Source organism: Trachemys scripta, chromosome 5 (assembly GCF_013100865.1).
Source record: "Trachemys scripta elegans isolate TJP31775 chromosome 5, CAS_Tse_1.0, whole genome shotgun sequence".
Classification (NCBI taxonomy): Eukaryota; Metazoa; Chordata; order Testudines; family Emydidae; genus Trachemys; species Trachemys scripta.
This window is the reverse complement of record NC_048302.1, coordinates 54,315,952-54,333,725: the sequence shown is the minus strand read 5'-3', so window position 1 is coordinate 54,333,725 and position 17,774 is coordinate 54,315,952. Positions and strand designations below refer to the sequence as shown.

The following is a 17,774-nucleotide window of genomic DNA, read 5'->3' as shown; positions in this document are numbered from 1 at the left end:
CTTAGGGATCTGGGGCAAAATCAGTACTTTGTCCTGCTAGTGAAGGCAGGGGGCTGGACTTGATGACCTTTCAAGGTCCCTTCCAGTTCTAGGAAATAGGATATCTCCATTTATTATTATTTATTTATTATAAGAAGGAGTGTAGCTAGTAGTGGAATTATTTCCTTGACCTGATTCCTACAAATAAGCTACTGCCAAGTGACAGATCAATTTGTATAAGGAAGGATAGTGTGAATTTCTCTAGGTCTGAGCAGACGTGTACACATTTAAAGACAATGAGAACATTGTTCCCTCTTCCAAATGCCTACCCCAGCTCCTTTGCTAATGTTTGACCCTTCCTCGTGCTTGCCCACTATCAGCCGCCAACTGGCTTTCCCAACCCTGTCTCAGCCCTTTCCCCTTCATCCTCTGCTTGACTCATCAGTGTCTTCTCCAAGCTATGGCACCCCAGTAATCACCACGTTCAGCTGCAAGTCCCCTCACTGGTGCGATCCCCCCAGGCTCTAAACAGCTACATTCTCCTCGCACCACCACCCCACTTTATCAACATCCCTCACATCCTACTTGTTTTATTAACTTACTATCACCTAACCAAACTACTGATCCCCTTGTAGAGGTATACAAGGGCTGGATTAAGGCGGTCTGTGCTATAGGCACACCAGGATATGGACTTCCCTGTGGCATGGGTCAGCCACATGGGGACCCCTTCACTTTCTAGGTGAGACAACAGGGATTCCCCAGTATTTACCCCAGCAGTCAGAGTGTATCTGGGTGGGTGGATGGGTCAGGACTTCTGCAGTGATATTTTCTTGCCACAAATACTCTCCTGGGTGGTGTTGGCAGGATGCCTCCCATCAAAAAAGTAGGTCTTGAAGTTAACATCCAGTTGTGAGATGCATGAGGCTCTTCTTCTCAGAGCTGGTTGTTTCAGGCTAACTGCAGACTCTGGCATTGGTAACACTTGAGTCATGTTTTCAAGCTTGTCTTTACAACCATGAAGGCCACATGCTTTTTTCTAAAATAAAAGTTACAATTTTGATATAATCGTATGACTCCAGGACCTGGGGTTCTGGCATGAGTCTATAGTGCCTATATCTTAATCTGTCTCTTTAAGTACACAGTACCTCCTGATGTTTTTCCTCCCCAGCAGCTGTTAGTGAAACCTTGACAATAGATGAGGCTCTCAGGCTCCATTCACATATTCCGCTTGAGTGAACACTGGGCACACAGAGTACAGGGACAATTCCACATCTCCTTTCCTTTGAGGATTCACCTCATTATGTGGTAGATCTGCAGTGGCAGAAGTTGGGGAAACAGTCTAAGGTGGACCCATACAGTATATCTTGTCTGTTCCCTTCTTCATGTTCATGATTTATTTGGTTTATTTTTTTGCAGATCTTTTATGTGCAATTTGGGATTGCGTACACAAATATTTATCTCTTAAGAATCCTGTTTTGTGAAAGAGGTACAATAAAGTAGGCCATATTCATCCCACTAGGGCAGGCACACTTCTCAACTTGCCAAGTCCCAAATATGGGACACAGTGGGCCAGATCCTTAGCTGGTACCAATCAGCTTCAGTGGACCTATGTCACCAGCTGAGGCTTTGGCTCAGTGTGGGACTTTGACCCAAAATGAGGGACACAGAAAAACTTATTCAGACAGGAAAATTAAAATTCTACAGGATTAGTTCCTTTAGTGTAAATAGCTCTTTCTGTAACCTCGGTTGCATGAGTCTTTATTTTGGATAGCTTTAAATAGTTTTCAACAATGTAAGTGACAGCATACCAAATTTGTGTGGAATGTATGTAACTTTGGGACCAAAATAAGTAACATCCCTCAAATGGGAGACATTTGAGAATTATGAGTGCCCATTGCACCTCCTTGTACAAGCAATGGCTTCAGCAATCCAGGTGGGAAAACCATTCTCTGGGGAGTGCAAGAGAGGTTACCACTTCCGCCTTCTCTAAGGATTTCTTCCTAGGGGGAGCAGCTTTACTTTCTTTTGAGAGTTACCAGGGCTGGCCTTACCATGAGGCGAACTGAGGCAGCCGCCCCTGGTGCCAGACTGTGGGGCACGGGGGCGCCACTAGGACCCAGAGTGTAGAAAATTGTGTCTGCTGCTGGTGCATATGCATTCTGTCTGCTCTAGATGCACAGAGATAGTGGAGTGCTGTCCTGGAGAAAGGAGGGCACAAGAGACATAACAGGCAGGCAGGAGAAAAGGTGAGAGGAAATAACAGAAAGTAGCAGGAGCTGCAGGGAGAGAGAGGAGGAGGAGCCTCTTATGTACCTCTCTAGCACCCCTAGGAGCCTGAACTGATTAACACCAGCTTCTCAGGGAGCTTCCTGTTTCCTGCTGCTTCACTGAACCTACTTGAGGAGAACAGGCAGTCAACTGAAGTAGTAGGAGCCAGTTAGTCCCTTAAGATGCTGATATCTTCCCTCACTCAGGCCCTACTACCAGCCTGCTTATTTGTCCCCTTCAATTGAGTGATGAGAGCCAGTCATGAGTGAAAGAAGAAAACGCCTTTCTGGGGCAGCATTCAGAAAAAGAAAGAAAGCAAAGGAAGCTTTTCTATCTAAGCAGGAAGGAGCTCCCCTGAGATACATAGACACAATTGTTTATGGTGAGCCTTCTAGCCCCAGTGAGGATGTGAGTGGTGAGGAGATGCCTGATCTTCCAGTTAGTCAGAGTGCAGGTGACCTAGCAGCTACTGCAGCATCTATATCTCCATCTCAAATGGATGTAACCATGCACATTCCTGAAGAAAAGTGTAGATCAGAGAGAGTGTGGTGGAGGCACAAGAAACAGCTGCTGCTGAGTTTAGTTCCTTAAGTCTAGATGATCCAGGACTGTGGACCCACTTGAGCAGTAGCCTTTGGGACTTCGTTGTACGTCATGGGCCACAGCAAGTGAAAAATGTCATGTTCCCCAAAGACAATGAAAATAGAAGTTTCCATCCAACACATTACTGGTGTGAAATCCCCAATGGTGACAAAGTGGAGAGGCCATGGCTTATGTACTCAAAAATCTAGAACGCTGCATACTGTTTTTGTTGCAAACTCTTCCAGTCTAATGTTCCAGCCACATTGGGTTCTACAGGAACAAAGGACTGGAAAACTCTAACTAGAAATCTGGCATGCCATGAGAAGGCAGCAAATCACTAGAGCATTCCATAGGTGGAAAGAGCTTGAGATGAGACTAAGGTTAAAGGCCACCATAGATGATCAGCATCAAGAGAAGATTGCATCCAAGTCCCTTTACTGGCAAAATGTTCTGAAAAAGTTCATTGCCATTGTGAGAATGCTTGCTACCCAAAACCTAGCACTGCGTGGCACTTCAGATCAGCTGTATGTGCCAAACAATGGAAACTTCCTTAAAATTATGGAGCTGATGGCTGAGTTTGATGCTGTACTCCAGGAGCATCGAAGAGTCACCACCCAAGAAATGTACACACACCACTACCTTGGAAAAACAATTCAAAAGGAGATCATACAGTTTCTGGCAACAAAAGTCAAACAGAAGATTGTGGCAGATCTGAAGTCAGCAAGATATCACTCTGTTATTCTGGACTGCACACCTGACATCAGCCATACGGAACAAATGACTTTAATGGTGTGTTTTGTAACAACAACAGAACCTAGTGAAAATGTTCCTGCAATGGTGACTGTCAGAGAGCATTTTCTAGAATTCATTGACATTGATGATACTACAGGAGCTGGTATGATAAACGTGCTTCTTAAAAAGCTGGAAGATACGAGAATTGCAATAGCTGACATGAGAGGTCAGGGCTACGATAATGGTGCCAACATGAGAGGAAAGAACAGAGGAGTGCAGACACAGATCCGAGAGTTAAAGCCTCGAGCTTTTTTTGTCCCATGCAGTTCCCATTCATTGAACTTGGTGGTCAGTGATGCAGCATCAGCTTCTAGTGAGGCTGCTGAATTTTTTAATGACAGGTTTCAGAGTAGCAGCCGTGTTAGTCTGTATCCGCAAAAAGAACAGGAGTACTTGTGGCACCTTAGAGACTAACAAATTTATTAGAGCATAAGCTTTCGTGGACTACAGTTTGCATAGTTTGCATATCAATTCCAGCTCAGCAGTCTCTCGTTGGAGTCTGTTTTTGAAGTTTTTCTGTTGTAAGATAACCACCCGCAGGTCTGTCATTGAATGGCCAGACAGGTTAAAGTGTTCTCCCACTGGTTTTTGAGTATTATGATTCCTGATGTCAGATTTGTGTCCATTAATTCTTTTGCGTAGAGACTGTCCGGTTTGGCCAATGTACATGGCAGAGGGGCATTGCTGGCACATGATGGCATATATCACATTGGTAGATGTGCAGGTGAACGAGCTCCTGATGGTATGGCTGATGTGATTAGGTCCTATGAATATGTCCCTTGAATAGATATGTGGACACAGTTGGCATCAGGCTTTGTTACAAGGATAGGAACCTATATGTGATATATGCCATCACTAGACACAATCAACTCAGGATTGAATAAGGACTGGGAATGGCTGAGCCATTACAAACATTGAATCCATCTCCCCTTGTAAGTATTCTCACACTTCTTATCAAACTGTCTGTACTGGGCTATCTCGATTATCACTTCAAAAGTTTTTTTTTCTCTTACTTAATTGGCCTCTCAGAGTTGGTAAGACAACTCCCACCTGTTCATGCTCTCTGTATGTGTGTATATATATCTCCTCAATATTTATTCCACTCTATATGCATCCGAAGAAGTGGGCTGTAGTCCACGAAAGCTTATGCTCTAATAAATTTGTTAGTCTCTAAGGTGCCACAAGTACTCCTGTTCTTTTTGTGAATTTTTTAATGTAATTCAAAGCATCTATGTATTTTTTTTTCTCTGCATCAACTCATCGATGCCAAATTTTGAAGCAACATCTGGGAACATCCTCTCTGATACTGAAACACTGAGTGCCACACGATGGGAAAGTTGAGTGGAGGCGATAAATCCTATCAAACACCAAATTGGGAAGATAGATGATGCCATAGTTGCCATTATGGAGGATAATGCTATGATAGGTGGTGTTCATGGGAGAACAGTGGCAGAGGGAAATGGAATCACCAGAAACATACATAAATTCAAATTTTTGTGTAGCTTAGTGTTGTGGCCTGACATACTGTTTGAAATAAATGTTGTAAGCAAGAGACTCCAAGGTGTTGACCTTGATATATCTGGAGCAACAGAACAACTGGACAAAGCAAAGTCATACCTACAGTCTTACCAGTCAGATGAGGGATTTCAAAACGTTCTGAAGAGTGCACAGAAGGTGGCAGAGGAACTTCACAATGAAGCTATTTTCCCACCCATTCAAGAACACAAGAGTCACCAAAAAAGAAGACCTTTTGATTACAAGGCACGGGATGATCCCATAAGAGACCCCAAAAAACAATTCAAAGTTGAATTCTTTAACCAGGTGCTAGATTGTCAAATACAGTCAGTTGAAGAACATTTCATGCAGCTCAAGGAACACAGCAGTATATTTGGGATGTTGTATGATATTCCCAAACTCCTCACTATACCTGAAGAAAACGTACACCAGCAATGCAGGACACTAGAGACAGTATTGACATATGATGACGTGTGATATTCATGCGAGTGATTTAGGTGATGAACTGCAAGCCCTTTCAAGATATATTTCAGCAGGATCAACTCCAAAGGCTGTTCTGGAATATATGTGCACAAATAAAATGACCACCCTCTTTCCAAATGCTTTTGTTGCTCTGCGCATACTTCTAACACTTCCTGTAACTCTTGCTAGTGGAGAACGCAGCTTCTCCAAGCTGAAGTTAATAAAAACACATCTATGCTCCACAATGACACAGGAGAGGCTGGTCGGCCTTGTAACCATCTCAACAGAGCATGAGCTGGCCCAGACTGTGGACCTTCAGGAATCGGTTCAAATCTTTGCAATCAAGAAGGCACGGAAAGCACCACTTTGATTATTCAAACAGATAAAAATGCCAGTGTTTACTATACAGACAAGAAAAGTTACATTTGCTGTTCAGGCGTTTGAAAGTTAAGTGTTACTTAAAATTTTTGAACAAGGCATTTAAAGTTGTTAGTTCTCCTTTACTGGGGTAGGTAACAGAGCAGTACCATGAGAGGAGCAGAACAGGAAGAAGGCAGAATTGAGACCTTTCAAAGTTTTGGCCCAAGCGAGGGGGCCTGGGGCGTCATTTGAGCTCCCCGCCTCAGGTGCCAAAATGTTGTGGGCCAGCCTTGACAGGACCCCAAAATTCTTTAATTCTGCACCATTGAAGACTTTAATTTGAGCAAACACTCAGTCAAGAGAGAATTCCAAGCTGGGGCTACGAGCCTTATGACCAGTGTCATCTGTTCTCTTTTTGACATCTCATTTGCTTCAATGCTTCAATTCACAATGCTCTTCAAAACACAGGAAGTAATACTGCTGAATATGAAGAATGAAGCTCTGTTGATGAGGTACTGAAGAGGAAATAGTGCAGAATACACATTGGCAAATGTTGCTTTCCAGTGCATACATAGTTTAGATGACTCAAAAATAGAATGAGAATCCATGGAGGGTTGGATCAACTACCCCTACTCAGGCCTATACCAGACATGCACAGTAGACAACAAGAAATCTGAGTGGTAGAAGCAACAATAGGAGTGCTGAAATCCATGCTCACTGATGCTTGGCACACAGATGTTGTTCTTCTTTGAACCCTCTACTTTACCAGATGAAGAGAGTTGAGCTCTTAATACAAAGTGCCCTTTCTTTTCCCACAACATAAACTGCCCTAGACAGGCATCGTGGGGTAGGTAAGGTGCTGTCATATGTCCCTTTACACCTCCCATCCCCCTTCAGTCTGGTAAATGACATTCACTAATCCTTTCTTGGAAATGTGCAAAAAGTATTTCCATAGATAGTCTTTGGAGATTTCCTGTGTCCTCATGTGTGTAATAGGTTGGGTCAAGGAACAAAGAGGGAGGGAGGAAAGAATGGGATTTCATTTTATATGCCTTCCCTCCTCATCCCCATTGAAAAAAAATGGATGAAAAAGGGAAATTATGCAATACAGATGATGTCAGTGTTAAATTAAATTAAGATCATATGTTTCTTGGTGGCAGCTGTAATCCTTTGATTATAGAAGAGGTCATGTTAATGGAGTACATTCCAAACAAGTATTAACAAATTGCTTGTGTGCTGGAATAATTAGTAGTGCATGTAATGAAATGATCTACAATATTCTTTTCTGATTAACCCTAGCTTAATATACAGCCTACAATTTATTCAATTTCCTTTATGCCTCAGAACTGTACCAAAAGCAGAGTTCTCATAATTAATGTTTTAAAGAAACACTGAAATGCACATTTTCTATCATACCAAAATATATCACATATGAATGCAGAATGCGGTCTTAAAATATTGACTCATAGATTTCTTTAAAAATATGCACAGCTCCTAAAATCTATTAAATTATAGATAAGCAAATTATTTTGTAAATCGCATATTTGTTTGGTTTTCTGTAGTACCAAAAGAGTGATTTAAGGAAATTGGACATCCTTATGTTTATTACTTGTAATTGTTGCATATACAAAAATGAAATAATGATAAAATGCACTCTGTAGATAATAAAAATGGCATGTTAGCTCCTTGTATGGACAGATTGATTCTAAATCAAAAGCAGTAATGTTTGATGTTATGTTTTTATTGTTTGTTTTTTCCTGCCTCACAGACTCTGAACACCTACAAAGAAATCTCCACAGAACTGTGTGATATTGTTGGCCTAGGTAGAGCATATCAAGCTATAGCCAAGGTCCTGGTAAGGTAGGTTAGCACACCCTTGTCTTGCTGTCAGTGCAAATTCATTCAACTATGAAAGACTTAAATTGTTAGAGGTCTGTCAGTTCCCATTACTGACTGCTTAAATTTTAAGCAGTGCCCTTCTTCCAGTAAGTGACCCTTTCATCGTAAGTTATTTTAAACCAGCACAGTTTTTTAAAAGTGCATGAGCAAAGCTTTTCCTGTCTTTTTTGTTTGTTTGTTTTGTTTTGTTTTTATATTTTCAAAAAGTTAGGAAAAGACCTTGCTGAAAGACAGAAATTCACTCATATTTTACAGGTTAAAAAGCAGAAAGCCTAGAAAAGTATAGTATGCTCCAGTAAGTGTGCCTCAGTGTAACCTTTCAAGAACTCTTCTTAATAGAAGTTTCCATTTATTGTTCTACCTCACTTTTTCCATCGAAACATTTGTGTTTTGAGCATGTATGGGTAAACAATTTGTTGCAAATATAATTCTTCTCTGTTGTTTCAGTCCAGCATTTTGAGCCTTTAAAAGCCTCTGCCTGATGGATTAATTTGAAATTAAAACTTTTACAAAAATCATCGATACAAAATAATATAATGCAATTAAATATGATCAATAAAAGCAAGGAAATTCAAAGTTAAAGTTTATGGATTGCCCTTGACTCATTCTGTTGTGCGTAGGTATTGCAGGATACATGATGTATACATACTATTCCAAGACTCCAACAATATCTGCACAAATCAGCCTTTATGGGAAAGAGAGCACTTGTACAAGGCAGGGATGGAAAGAGAGGGCTGACCAGACAGACACAACTTACATTTCCTTTCTCATCCTGGTTGCCATCAAAAGGTCCCAGCTTTGCCTACAATGAGCACTTTCATAAATTCCCCCATTATTTGTCTATCACCAGGGCAGCACCACCATTGCTAGCAACAATGGGAGAGCTGGATCTGACTGTCCACTGGTTCTTTTACCACTGTGCCATCTAAATCTGCTTTGAGCAGGGGAAAACTTGCTGCCTGACTTACATCAGCCAGACTTATCTCTAGCAGTCCCTTTACTGCCAACAACCCTATTTAGAACTGGGCTCTGAGCAGAGAAGAGAGTATCATCCTGTGACTCTGTGGAGGCAATACACTTGGAGAACAGAGTTACTATTAAGTAACTCCTTTATCTTTTTTGTGACATCTGATTAAAAAAAATTAAAGCACCTAAGAAATTTAAGCCCTTAGGTCTCATTTTCAAAAGTGAGTTAAGCTCTTAGCCTAAGGCCAAGCCTACACTATAAACTTACATCGGTATAACTGCGTTGCTCGGGAGTTTGAAAAATCCACACCCCTGAGTGACACAGTTATACTGACCTACCCCCAGGTGTAGACAGCGCTATGTCAACAGGAGGGCTTCGAAATAGCTACCACCTCTTGTGGAGGTAGATTAATTATGCTGATGGGAGAAGCTCTCCCATTGGCATAGTAGCATCTTCACTGAAGCATAACAGGCCACAGCTGTACCAGTGCAGCTACCCCGCTGCAACGTTTTAAGTGTAGACCTACCCTTAGTCTCATCGAAAGTCAGTGAGTCTTAGACTTCTCAGTCTTTTAGGTGCTTTTGAAAATTTTACCCATTGTCTCCACAGAGCTCCACTGTAGGAGACCAGCTAGCACAGACTCCCTAACATGAACTGAGAAGTCCTGCTAACTGAACAATGACTATGGTATTGCCCTCCTGAAATCAGCATCAGTTCTTGATACAGTGTTGAGAGACTAGTGATTCATGAAAGTGTGAACTGAATTTCAAGATTTTAGATAATGGCACACTGCAGATTCTTGCCATTGATGCTGCTACCTCCCTAGCTCAGTGTTTCCCAAGATGTTTGGTACACAAACATCAGGTAGGTTATAACATGATTGGATGCGCGATTTTATCCACTTAAACAGCTTTAGAGCTGAACTGTCTTCATTGGTAGATATTTCTCCAAAGTCCACAAGTACTCTGACTTTCTAAACAACTTCATTCTGATTAAGTAGTAACTAAAAGTTCTTTTATCATTCATGGTATGTACCCTGTCTTCCCCAGCATGCCTATGGGGATTCTGCGGAAAATACAGACATTGATATAGACTGAGGTGAAACTCTGATACTGTTTTTGCAGAAATTTTGGGCAAAGCCTGCATATCACATTGTCATTGTGAAATGTAGTATAAGGTGGAAGGGTCATCAGGTCCTGCAATTCCAAGGCCCCCTGGCTGATTTAATGGCCATGAAGAATGAGAACTTCAGCAAGAGGGTGGTACAGACCACAGGATCCCATAAACTTAAAGGGCTCTTCTATGAGTTTGTGTAGTGCCACAAGTTCCAAGGATCAGCAGAATCCCAAATGGGAAGAAACAAGTCTGTAACATCCCTTTAATAAATATTCTAAGAAGGGATGGTTACATTCCATGATATAGGCAGATATAACAGCTAAGTAGATGTTAGTGGAAGCTAATGACAGCCTTAATACCATCAGAAACTAGAGAAGTTCTAAAATAACTGAAACTGGCCATAAAAATGGGTCCAGGTCTTTTTCTTAAGGTAACATTTTAAATTGCCTTGCATGGAGACAGGTTTCAGAGTGGTACAGTGTTAGTCTGTATCAGCAAAAACAATGAGGAGTCCTTGTTGCACGTTAGAGACTAACAAATTTATTTGGGCATAAGCTTTCGTGGGCTAGAACCCACTTCATCAGATACATGAAGTGAAAAATACAGGAGCAGGTATAAATACATGAAAGAATGGGGGTTGCTTTACCAAGTGTGAGGTCAGTCTAATGAGATAAATCAATTAACAGCAGGATACCGAGGAAGGAAAAATAACTTTTGAAGTGGTAAGAGAGTGGCCTATTACAGACAGTTGACAAAAAAGTGTGAGTAACAGTAGGGAGAAATTAATATTGGGGAAATTAAGTTTAGGTTTTGTAATGACCCAACCACTCCCAGTATTTATTCAGGCCTAATCTGATGATATCCAGTTTGCAAATTAATTCCAGTTCTGCAGCTTCATGTTGGAGTCTGTTTTTGAAGTTTTTTTGTTGAAGAATTGTCCCTTTTAGGTCTGTTATTGAGTGACCAGAGAGACTGAAGTGTTCTCCTACTGGTTTTTGAATGTTATGATTCACGAAAGCTTATACCCATATAAATTTGTTAGTCTCTAAGATGCCACAAGGACTCCTCTTTATTTTAAATTGGTTCCATTTGGCCATATAACACCTCCTCGTGGATGGCTTCTGGACTCTAACAGAATAGCTTTGATCTCTTTGGACAAGCATAAATCTACTTGACCTTAGAAATCTAGCAACCATACTGTCAGTAGAAGTGACTTAAGATTTGAGAGCATTACCCTATTCTGCTCAGACAAAGTATCATGACTGGGTAAAGATTAATGAGAGCCAATAGTTCCAAGGACCAGTTTTGCCCAGCCCAGATGATCATGACTAAGATCACTCTGGATCTGTTTTGTTGAATTGTCCTCAATGTTACGTGGATGAGGGGAAATGAAAGACAGGTGTAAAGGAGCGCTTTCCCCAATGTAAAAAAGGGCATGTGATACACATTGTAGGTCCCCGTTCACTCTCACACAGAACTTTGGATGCTTATTGTTCTGACCTGTGTCTGGATGACCCCACTGGAAAATACTGGATGAGCCAGTGAAGGTTTGAATGACTTCCCATCATGATTCATAACCTTTAGAAAGGCAGATTTCTACCGACTCAGAAAAATAGTAGGCAAGGTCCTATGGAAAGACCAATTAAGAAGAAAGGGAGTCAAAGTCAACATCAAGCTATTCCGATGTAGAGGAAAGATAAGAAGAGCCCCAGGAGGTCAGTGTGGCTGCATAAGGAGCTTCTAACTATCTAAAAACCAAAAGGGCTACATACAGGAAATGGAAGGAAGGGCATGTCCTCAAGGAAGTATACATGGGAATAGCGTGAGTGTGTAGGGACAAAATCAGGAAAGCCAAGACAAAGAATGGCAAGAAATGCTAGAGATAACAAGAAGGGGTTCTTCAAATATGTCAGACGAAAAAGAAAGATCAAGGACGGTGTGGGTCCACTGCTCAATGGAGAAAGTGAGCTGGTAACGAAAGATGATAGGAAGGCAGAGCTGCTCAATGCCTTCTTTGCTTCAGTCTTCTCCCCAAAAAAATAACAGGTGATTGGACAACTAATGAAGTCAAGGGAAGGAATGCTGTAAATATGGGATAAGTAAAGAACACATCAGATCTTCTGACCAATTTGAATGAATTCAAATCAACAGGGCTGGATGCTATTCACCCAAGGATACTGAAGAAATTAGCAGAAGAAATCTCAGAGCCACTAGCAATAATATTTACAAAGTCATGTATGACGGGAAAGATTCCAGTAGGCTGGAAAAGGGCTAATGTAGTACCCATCTTTAAAAAGGGGGGAAAGGAGGAGCCGGGGAAATATAGACGAGTCAGCGTGACTTCAATACCTAGGAAGCTGCTAGAGCAATGTATAAAACATTCCATTTGCGAATACCTGGCAGATGAAGAGGTAATCACTAGTAGCCAACATAGATTTACCAAGAACAAATCATGCCAAACCAGCTTGATTTCCTTCTTTGACAGGGTAACTGATTTGGGGTGGATAGGGTGAATGCGATGGAGATAATATACTTGGACTTCAGCGAGGCTTTTGACACAGTCCTACATGACATTCTGATAAGTGAGAAGGAGAAATGCAGGCTCAACAGCACTACCATTAAGTGGATACATAATTGGTTAAACAATCGCAAACTAAGAGTCACTGATAATGGAATGATGTCAGGTTGGAGGGAGGTTTCAAGTGGGGTTCCACAGGGATCTGTTCTGGGTCTGGTGGTGTTTAACATCTTTATTAATGTCCTGGATTTAGGAATAGAGAGCATACTGATCAAGTTTGCAGATGACACAGAGCTAGTGGGGGTTGCCAATACTTTGGAAGATAGAGCTAAAATTTAGAGAGAGCTTGATAAATTGAAGAAATGGGCTATAGACAACAAAATGAAATTCACCAAAGATAAATGTATGGTGCTACACTTAGGGAAGAAAAACAAAATGCACAAATATAGAATGAGGGGAAACTGGCTTGGCAGCAGCACTGCTGAGAAGAATCTGGGAGTTGTGGTGGATCACAATCTCCACGTGAGTCAGCAATGCAATGCTGTTGCAAAAAAAGCAAATGTAATATTAGGTTGCATTATCCGAGACATAGTATGCAAGTCCCGGGATGTGATAGTCCCACTCTACTTGGCACTGGTTAGGCCTGAGCTGGAGTACTGTGTCCAATTTTGGTCACCAGTGTATCGAAAGGATGAAGAGAAACTGGAAAGGATCCAGAGGCAAGTGACAAAGATGAGCAAAAGGATGGAGTGCAAGCCTTATGAGGAAAGTCTGAAGGAACTGGGTATGTTTAGTTTGGAAAAGAGAAGGTTAAGGGGGGACATGATAGCGGTACTCAGATATTTGAAAGGACACCATAAAAAAAGATGGAGAAAAGTTCTTTTTTGCCACAGAGGGCAGGACAAGAGGCAATGGGTTCAAACTACAGCATAACAGATTTAGATTAAATCGCAGGAAAAACTTCCTAACTGTAAGAACAGTAGGACAATGGAACAGACATCCTAGGGAGGTCATGGAAGCTTCTTCACTGGAGGTTTTCAAAAGGAGGCTGGATCTGGAGGCTTGGATGATTTAGACACAAGAAATCCTGCATCTTGGCAGGGAGTTAGACTAGATGAGCCTTGCGGTCCCTTCTAACCCTATGATTCTATGATTCTAACCTTCAGACCCAGGTTACTGGTGTGGAATAGACGGGTCACCTCATTTTGAATGCATCATTCCACTGATTGCCTCTTAACACAACAGAGTTGAACAAGCTTCTCTGGTCATTCAGATAATATATCACAATTGCAGTGTATTGCCCTCTGATCCATGGGGAACCAGCCTGTTGTCCCATATATTTTGCAGTTTTATATGGAGTCTTGGAGATCCTAACCATACTACTGAAGCCTGATTGGAGATTTCTAGGCCTATCGTTATTTGAGGTGCAGTCTGGTATAAGGGCATCACCTTCAAGATAATCTCTGGTGGTGTCCTCTGTAGTAAAGAGAGGCATGTTGTGGACACTGGGTTGTACATCAGATTCAGCCACCCTCGCAAGACTTGCTTGAGCAATGTCACAAAAGGTTCAGGCCTCCATAATGCCTAACACTTGCAGAGAAAGTTCCATTGGCTCATTTAGCCTGAATCGAGAAAACAAGAGTTACTGCAGGTATGTAATACCTTTTACTGAAGCAATCATAACTGCCCTATGGAGTCATGAATGCCAATGTTGTAAGGAAGCTACATATCTCACAAGTATAGGAGAGTAATATCTTAGGAAGCAGAACATGTATAGTTATGCAAAGCATGTAGAATTTTTGAAAAATATGCATTTTTGAAAGAACCATAAAATTATAGTTGATTGAGAAGGATAAGACCTATTTATAACATTATTAGTGCATCTTACTGTCCAATGCAGAGTAGTTTCTGACAGACTGTATTTTAGTGCTTTGTCTGGACTAGTTTTAAATGTCTCAAGCTATAGGCTTCCATAACTTCTTTTGGAAGACTATTCTACCATCTAGTAAGAGAGCTCTTTAGTAGTGTGAGAATTACCTTTTTGTTATTAATCAAATTAATTTCCTTTTGCCTGAGAGAAATTATATGCCCTAGTAATTTTTATATTTTCTATAAATGGAACATAAGGTCTTTGATGTGAAATATCCAAAAATGACCAAAAATACATCAAAACATTTCTATTAATTCATGAGATTAAGAAAACCTTTTTACATTTTCTCCTGTCACTGATTCCATTTGCCTTATTACTTTCAGCCTCTAGCCCACAAACTTGGTGGCACAATCAACAAACCCCTTAGTGGCTGTTTCATCTCTGCTCTATTTGATTTCTCCACTCTGAGTAAATGATTAAGTTTTCATGCATTGGTTCAACCAAAATCTATGTTCACTCAACCACATCCTTTATTGATTACTTCTACTGCAAACAGTAGGCCAAGTGTGATATACATAATTGGACAGTTGTCAGGGGATGTGGGTGTTAACAGTCCTGTTTTCCCAGTTGGAAACTGGAATCACCTTGATACACAAATATTCTGCACTGTTTCATTCTCATCCTTTGGACCGAGGAGTTCTTTTCCTCAGAATATATGTTTTTAACTCTCTAAGGTCTGGTTGAATGGATTTAATGATTATACCATATAATATGCTGTTCAAGTTGCACCTGTGCACTGCATATAGAAAACTAGAAAAACTGGAATTAATATTTGTCTAACACTTTAACCTTGTCCTTTAACTTATATAAATCATGTGCCATGCTTCTGTGTGGAAATGTTTGATTTTCTCCCCTTTGGAAGAAAGATAGGTTTCCAAATATGTTTCTAATTCTAAAATTCAGAAACCTTTTGACATTGAGCAAATGTTTACAATTCAGTACATTTCATATTGTAGTGCTGTTTAAATATGTTCATTTAATAATTTTGATAAATAGAATTCTACTCATTTAAAAATATATTCTTTACTCTAACATAATACTTGAACATTTTAAGCACCCTGTTAAATTCTGGATGTTTTGGCAGCCTATTGCAATAGTGCAGCTGACTCCACTTATCTAGAGGCGGTTGCAGCAAAATTAAAGATTTGCATCAAAGCTTCACTGTTTTTTCCTGTTCGGTGGCAGGAACTTCACTGTTCTGATTACTCTGTTTGCATAAGCCAATTAAGGAACCATAGCAGACATAGCACCATCAAATTCTGGAAACATGTATCCCTAATATGGTGTATATTAAAAGGATTAGTTTAAATAAACCTCAGTCAGTCATTTGTTGCAGGAATATAATTTAAAGGTATTTTAAAATAGTATGAATTTTCGTCACTTACCGGAACTTAAATTTGTGAGGATCTAAATTAGGACTGGATGTTTTTTGGCTGGCTTGGTGACTTGACATATAGCATGCTGCACTACTACATTAGAGACTCAGGTTCATGGCTTATATTGAGGTCAGCTGCAGTGACAGTCAGCCTTAAAGAGAAAAAGAGTGCAGTGCTTCACTCGTAAGCAAACTCGAGCATCTGGCCTAGAGGGCAGAGATACTATATTGTTAACATAGCCAGCTTTATTAAAAATGATATGTGCAAATATTATTGTTAAAGTCATTAGCCAATTTGCATCCTAGATTCAGAGTAACCTCAAGTAGCTTGAATCTCAGTGGGAATTGGAGGTGACACCTGCAATCCATAGTTTATAGGGCAGCCTGGATGACTGCAGCGACCGTTGGTCTGTGCAGCCAAACAGCAGCATTACATCCTGAAGGAGGCTACCAGCTCTATGGTCTACAGTGTTAGTGTCATTATATTGCTGCTGCTGTACAAGAAGAGAGAGGATTCTAAAGCAAACAGTGGCATTCATGAGTGATGGGGGCAGAAAAATATAAAAGCAAGATTCTCACTGACAAACTAATATGCTTAGTCCCCTCCCTAGGCATGTTATCTCAATTTGGTCGCTAGGCGAGGTCTGACCTATCTACAAAAATGTGTGACCAGATGCTGATTAAATAAAACAACATTTTAGAGTACCGGAAACTCAGAAATGCATTGTAAATAATAACCTACCTATTTTGTTCATTCTTGGTACTAAAAATAATGCAACAATACACTGGAAATTTAGGAAATGTATTTTTTCTTATTGTGTACGGAGGACCTAATTCTGCCCCTTGTCAGCTACAACTGGTTAATAACATAGTAAAAACATCCTGATTGATTAATAACTTAGATTGGTTAATAATTAAATCACACAATGTTTTAATATCATGTGCTGCAAAGAGCTGCAGGAGACACAGTAAAGAGCCACTTGTAGCTCACAAGTCTCAGTCTGAGTATCACTGCCCTACATGCCTCCATGGAGGCAGCCGATATGCAAATGAGGACAGAATTGGGTTCCAAATTTCACCCCAAAGCAAGTTAGTAAATACAGTTTCTAGACTTCTGTACTTCAAAATAAGTCTGCTAAGGGAAGCAGTGACAGATTATCAGCTATAGTCTATTGAAGTGTATGAAGAAACAACCTCAATAAAAATTTAATTGCAACCTTTGTCATTTGTTTTAGTCAGGGGAAAGTGACTGAGGCTATTGAGTACTTGGAAAAGTTTGTGACAGTTGCCAAGAGTGCTCAGCTAAGCCGAAGTCTAGTGGATGCATGCATATCCCTTGGAGATATTTACAATGAAAGAGTAAGTATTAATTATAATGATGATGCCCTACAGTTGATTGTAATTTAGGGTCAAAATCTGTGTTCTTGTATGCGAGACTGTCTCATCAGAATCTGATGAATGTATTGATTCAGATAGGAATTTCTCCTTTATTGCCAAATGACTAGGTATGGACGTGAACTGGAATGCCAAATCTGAACACTTTTGGGTAACGTTAAAATGTGTTTCTAAACCCAGATCCAAATTTCACAATAAGGATGTAATTCTGTAATGAGTCAAATCCCAAATCCAAACAACCCCATATTTCAACTCTGTCAATGGTCTGGGTCCAGTTATGCAGCTTGGGCACATCTATACAAATTAACAATTAAATCACAAATAAATATCCTATCGCATACCCCTGTACAGTATAACTACTGCTCTTTGAAGGTTAACAAATGGACAAATAAAAATTCTAACCTACTACACTGGTGGAGATTTAAATCTTTTAGCCTAATTTGCTATGTGTGCTCTGCCAGCATAATTCAGGAAGTGACTTCCAGTAGAAGAAAGTCCTCCAGGGGAGTGTATCAGTAGTGCAAAATTTTTTTCCACACACGTGCTCGCATGCACTCACACACATTCTACTTAATGGCCTTGATTTGGTCTGTGCAACCCAGAAAATAGACAGTGC

General features: G+C 40.5%; 1 protein-coding gene across 1 annotated transcript in view; it reads left to right on the top strand.

Moving 5' to 3' along the window:
* Positions 1-17,774, top strand: part of TTC29 (tetratricopeptide repeat domain 29) — a 204,947-nt gene that overhangs the window by 105,866 nt on the left and 81,307 nt on the right. Inside the window, exons 8-9 of the mRNA XM_034772973.1 lie at positions 7,727-7,818; positions 16,999-17,122. Coding sequence (XP_034628864.1) covers positions 7,727-7,818; positions 16,999-17,122 — 216 coding nt within the window. The remainder of the gene's footprint in view (positions 1-7,726; positions 7,819-16,998; positions 17,123-17,774) is intronic.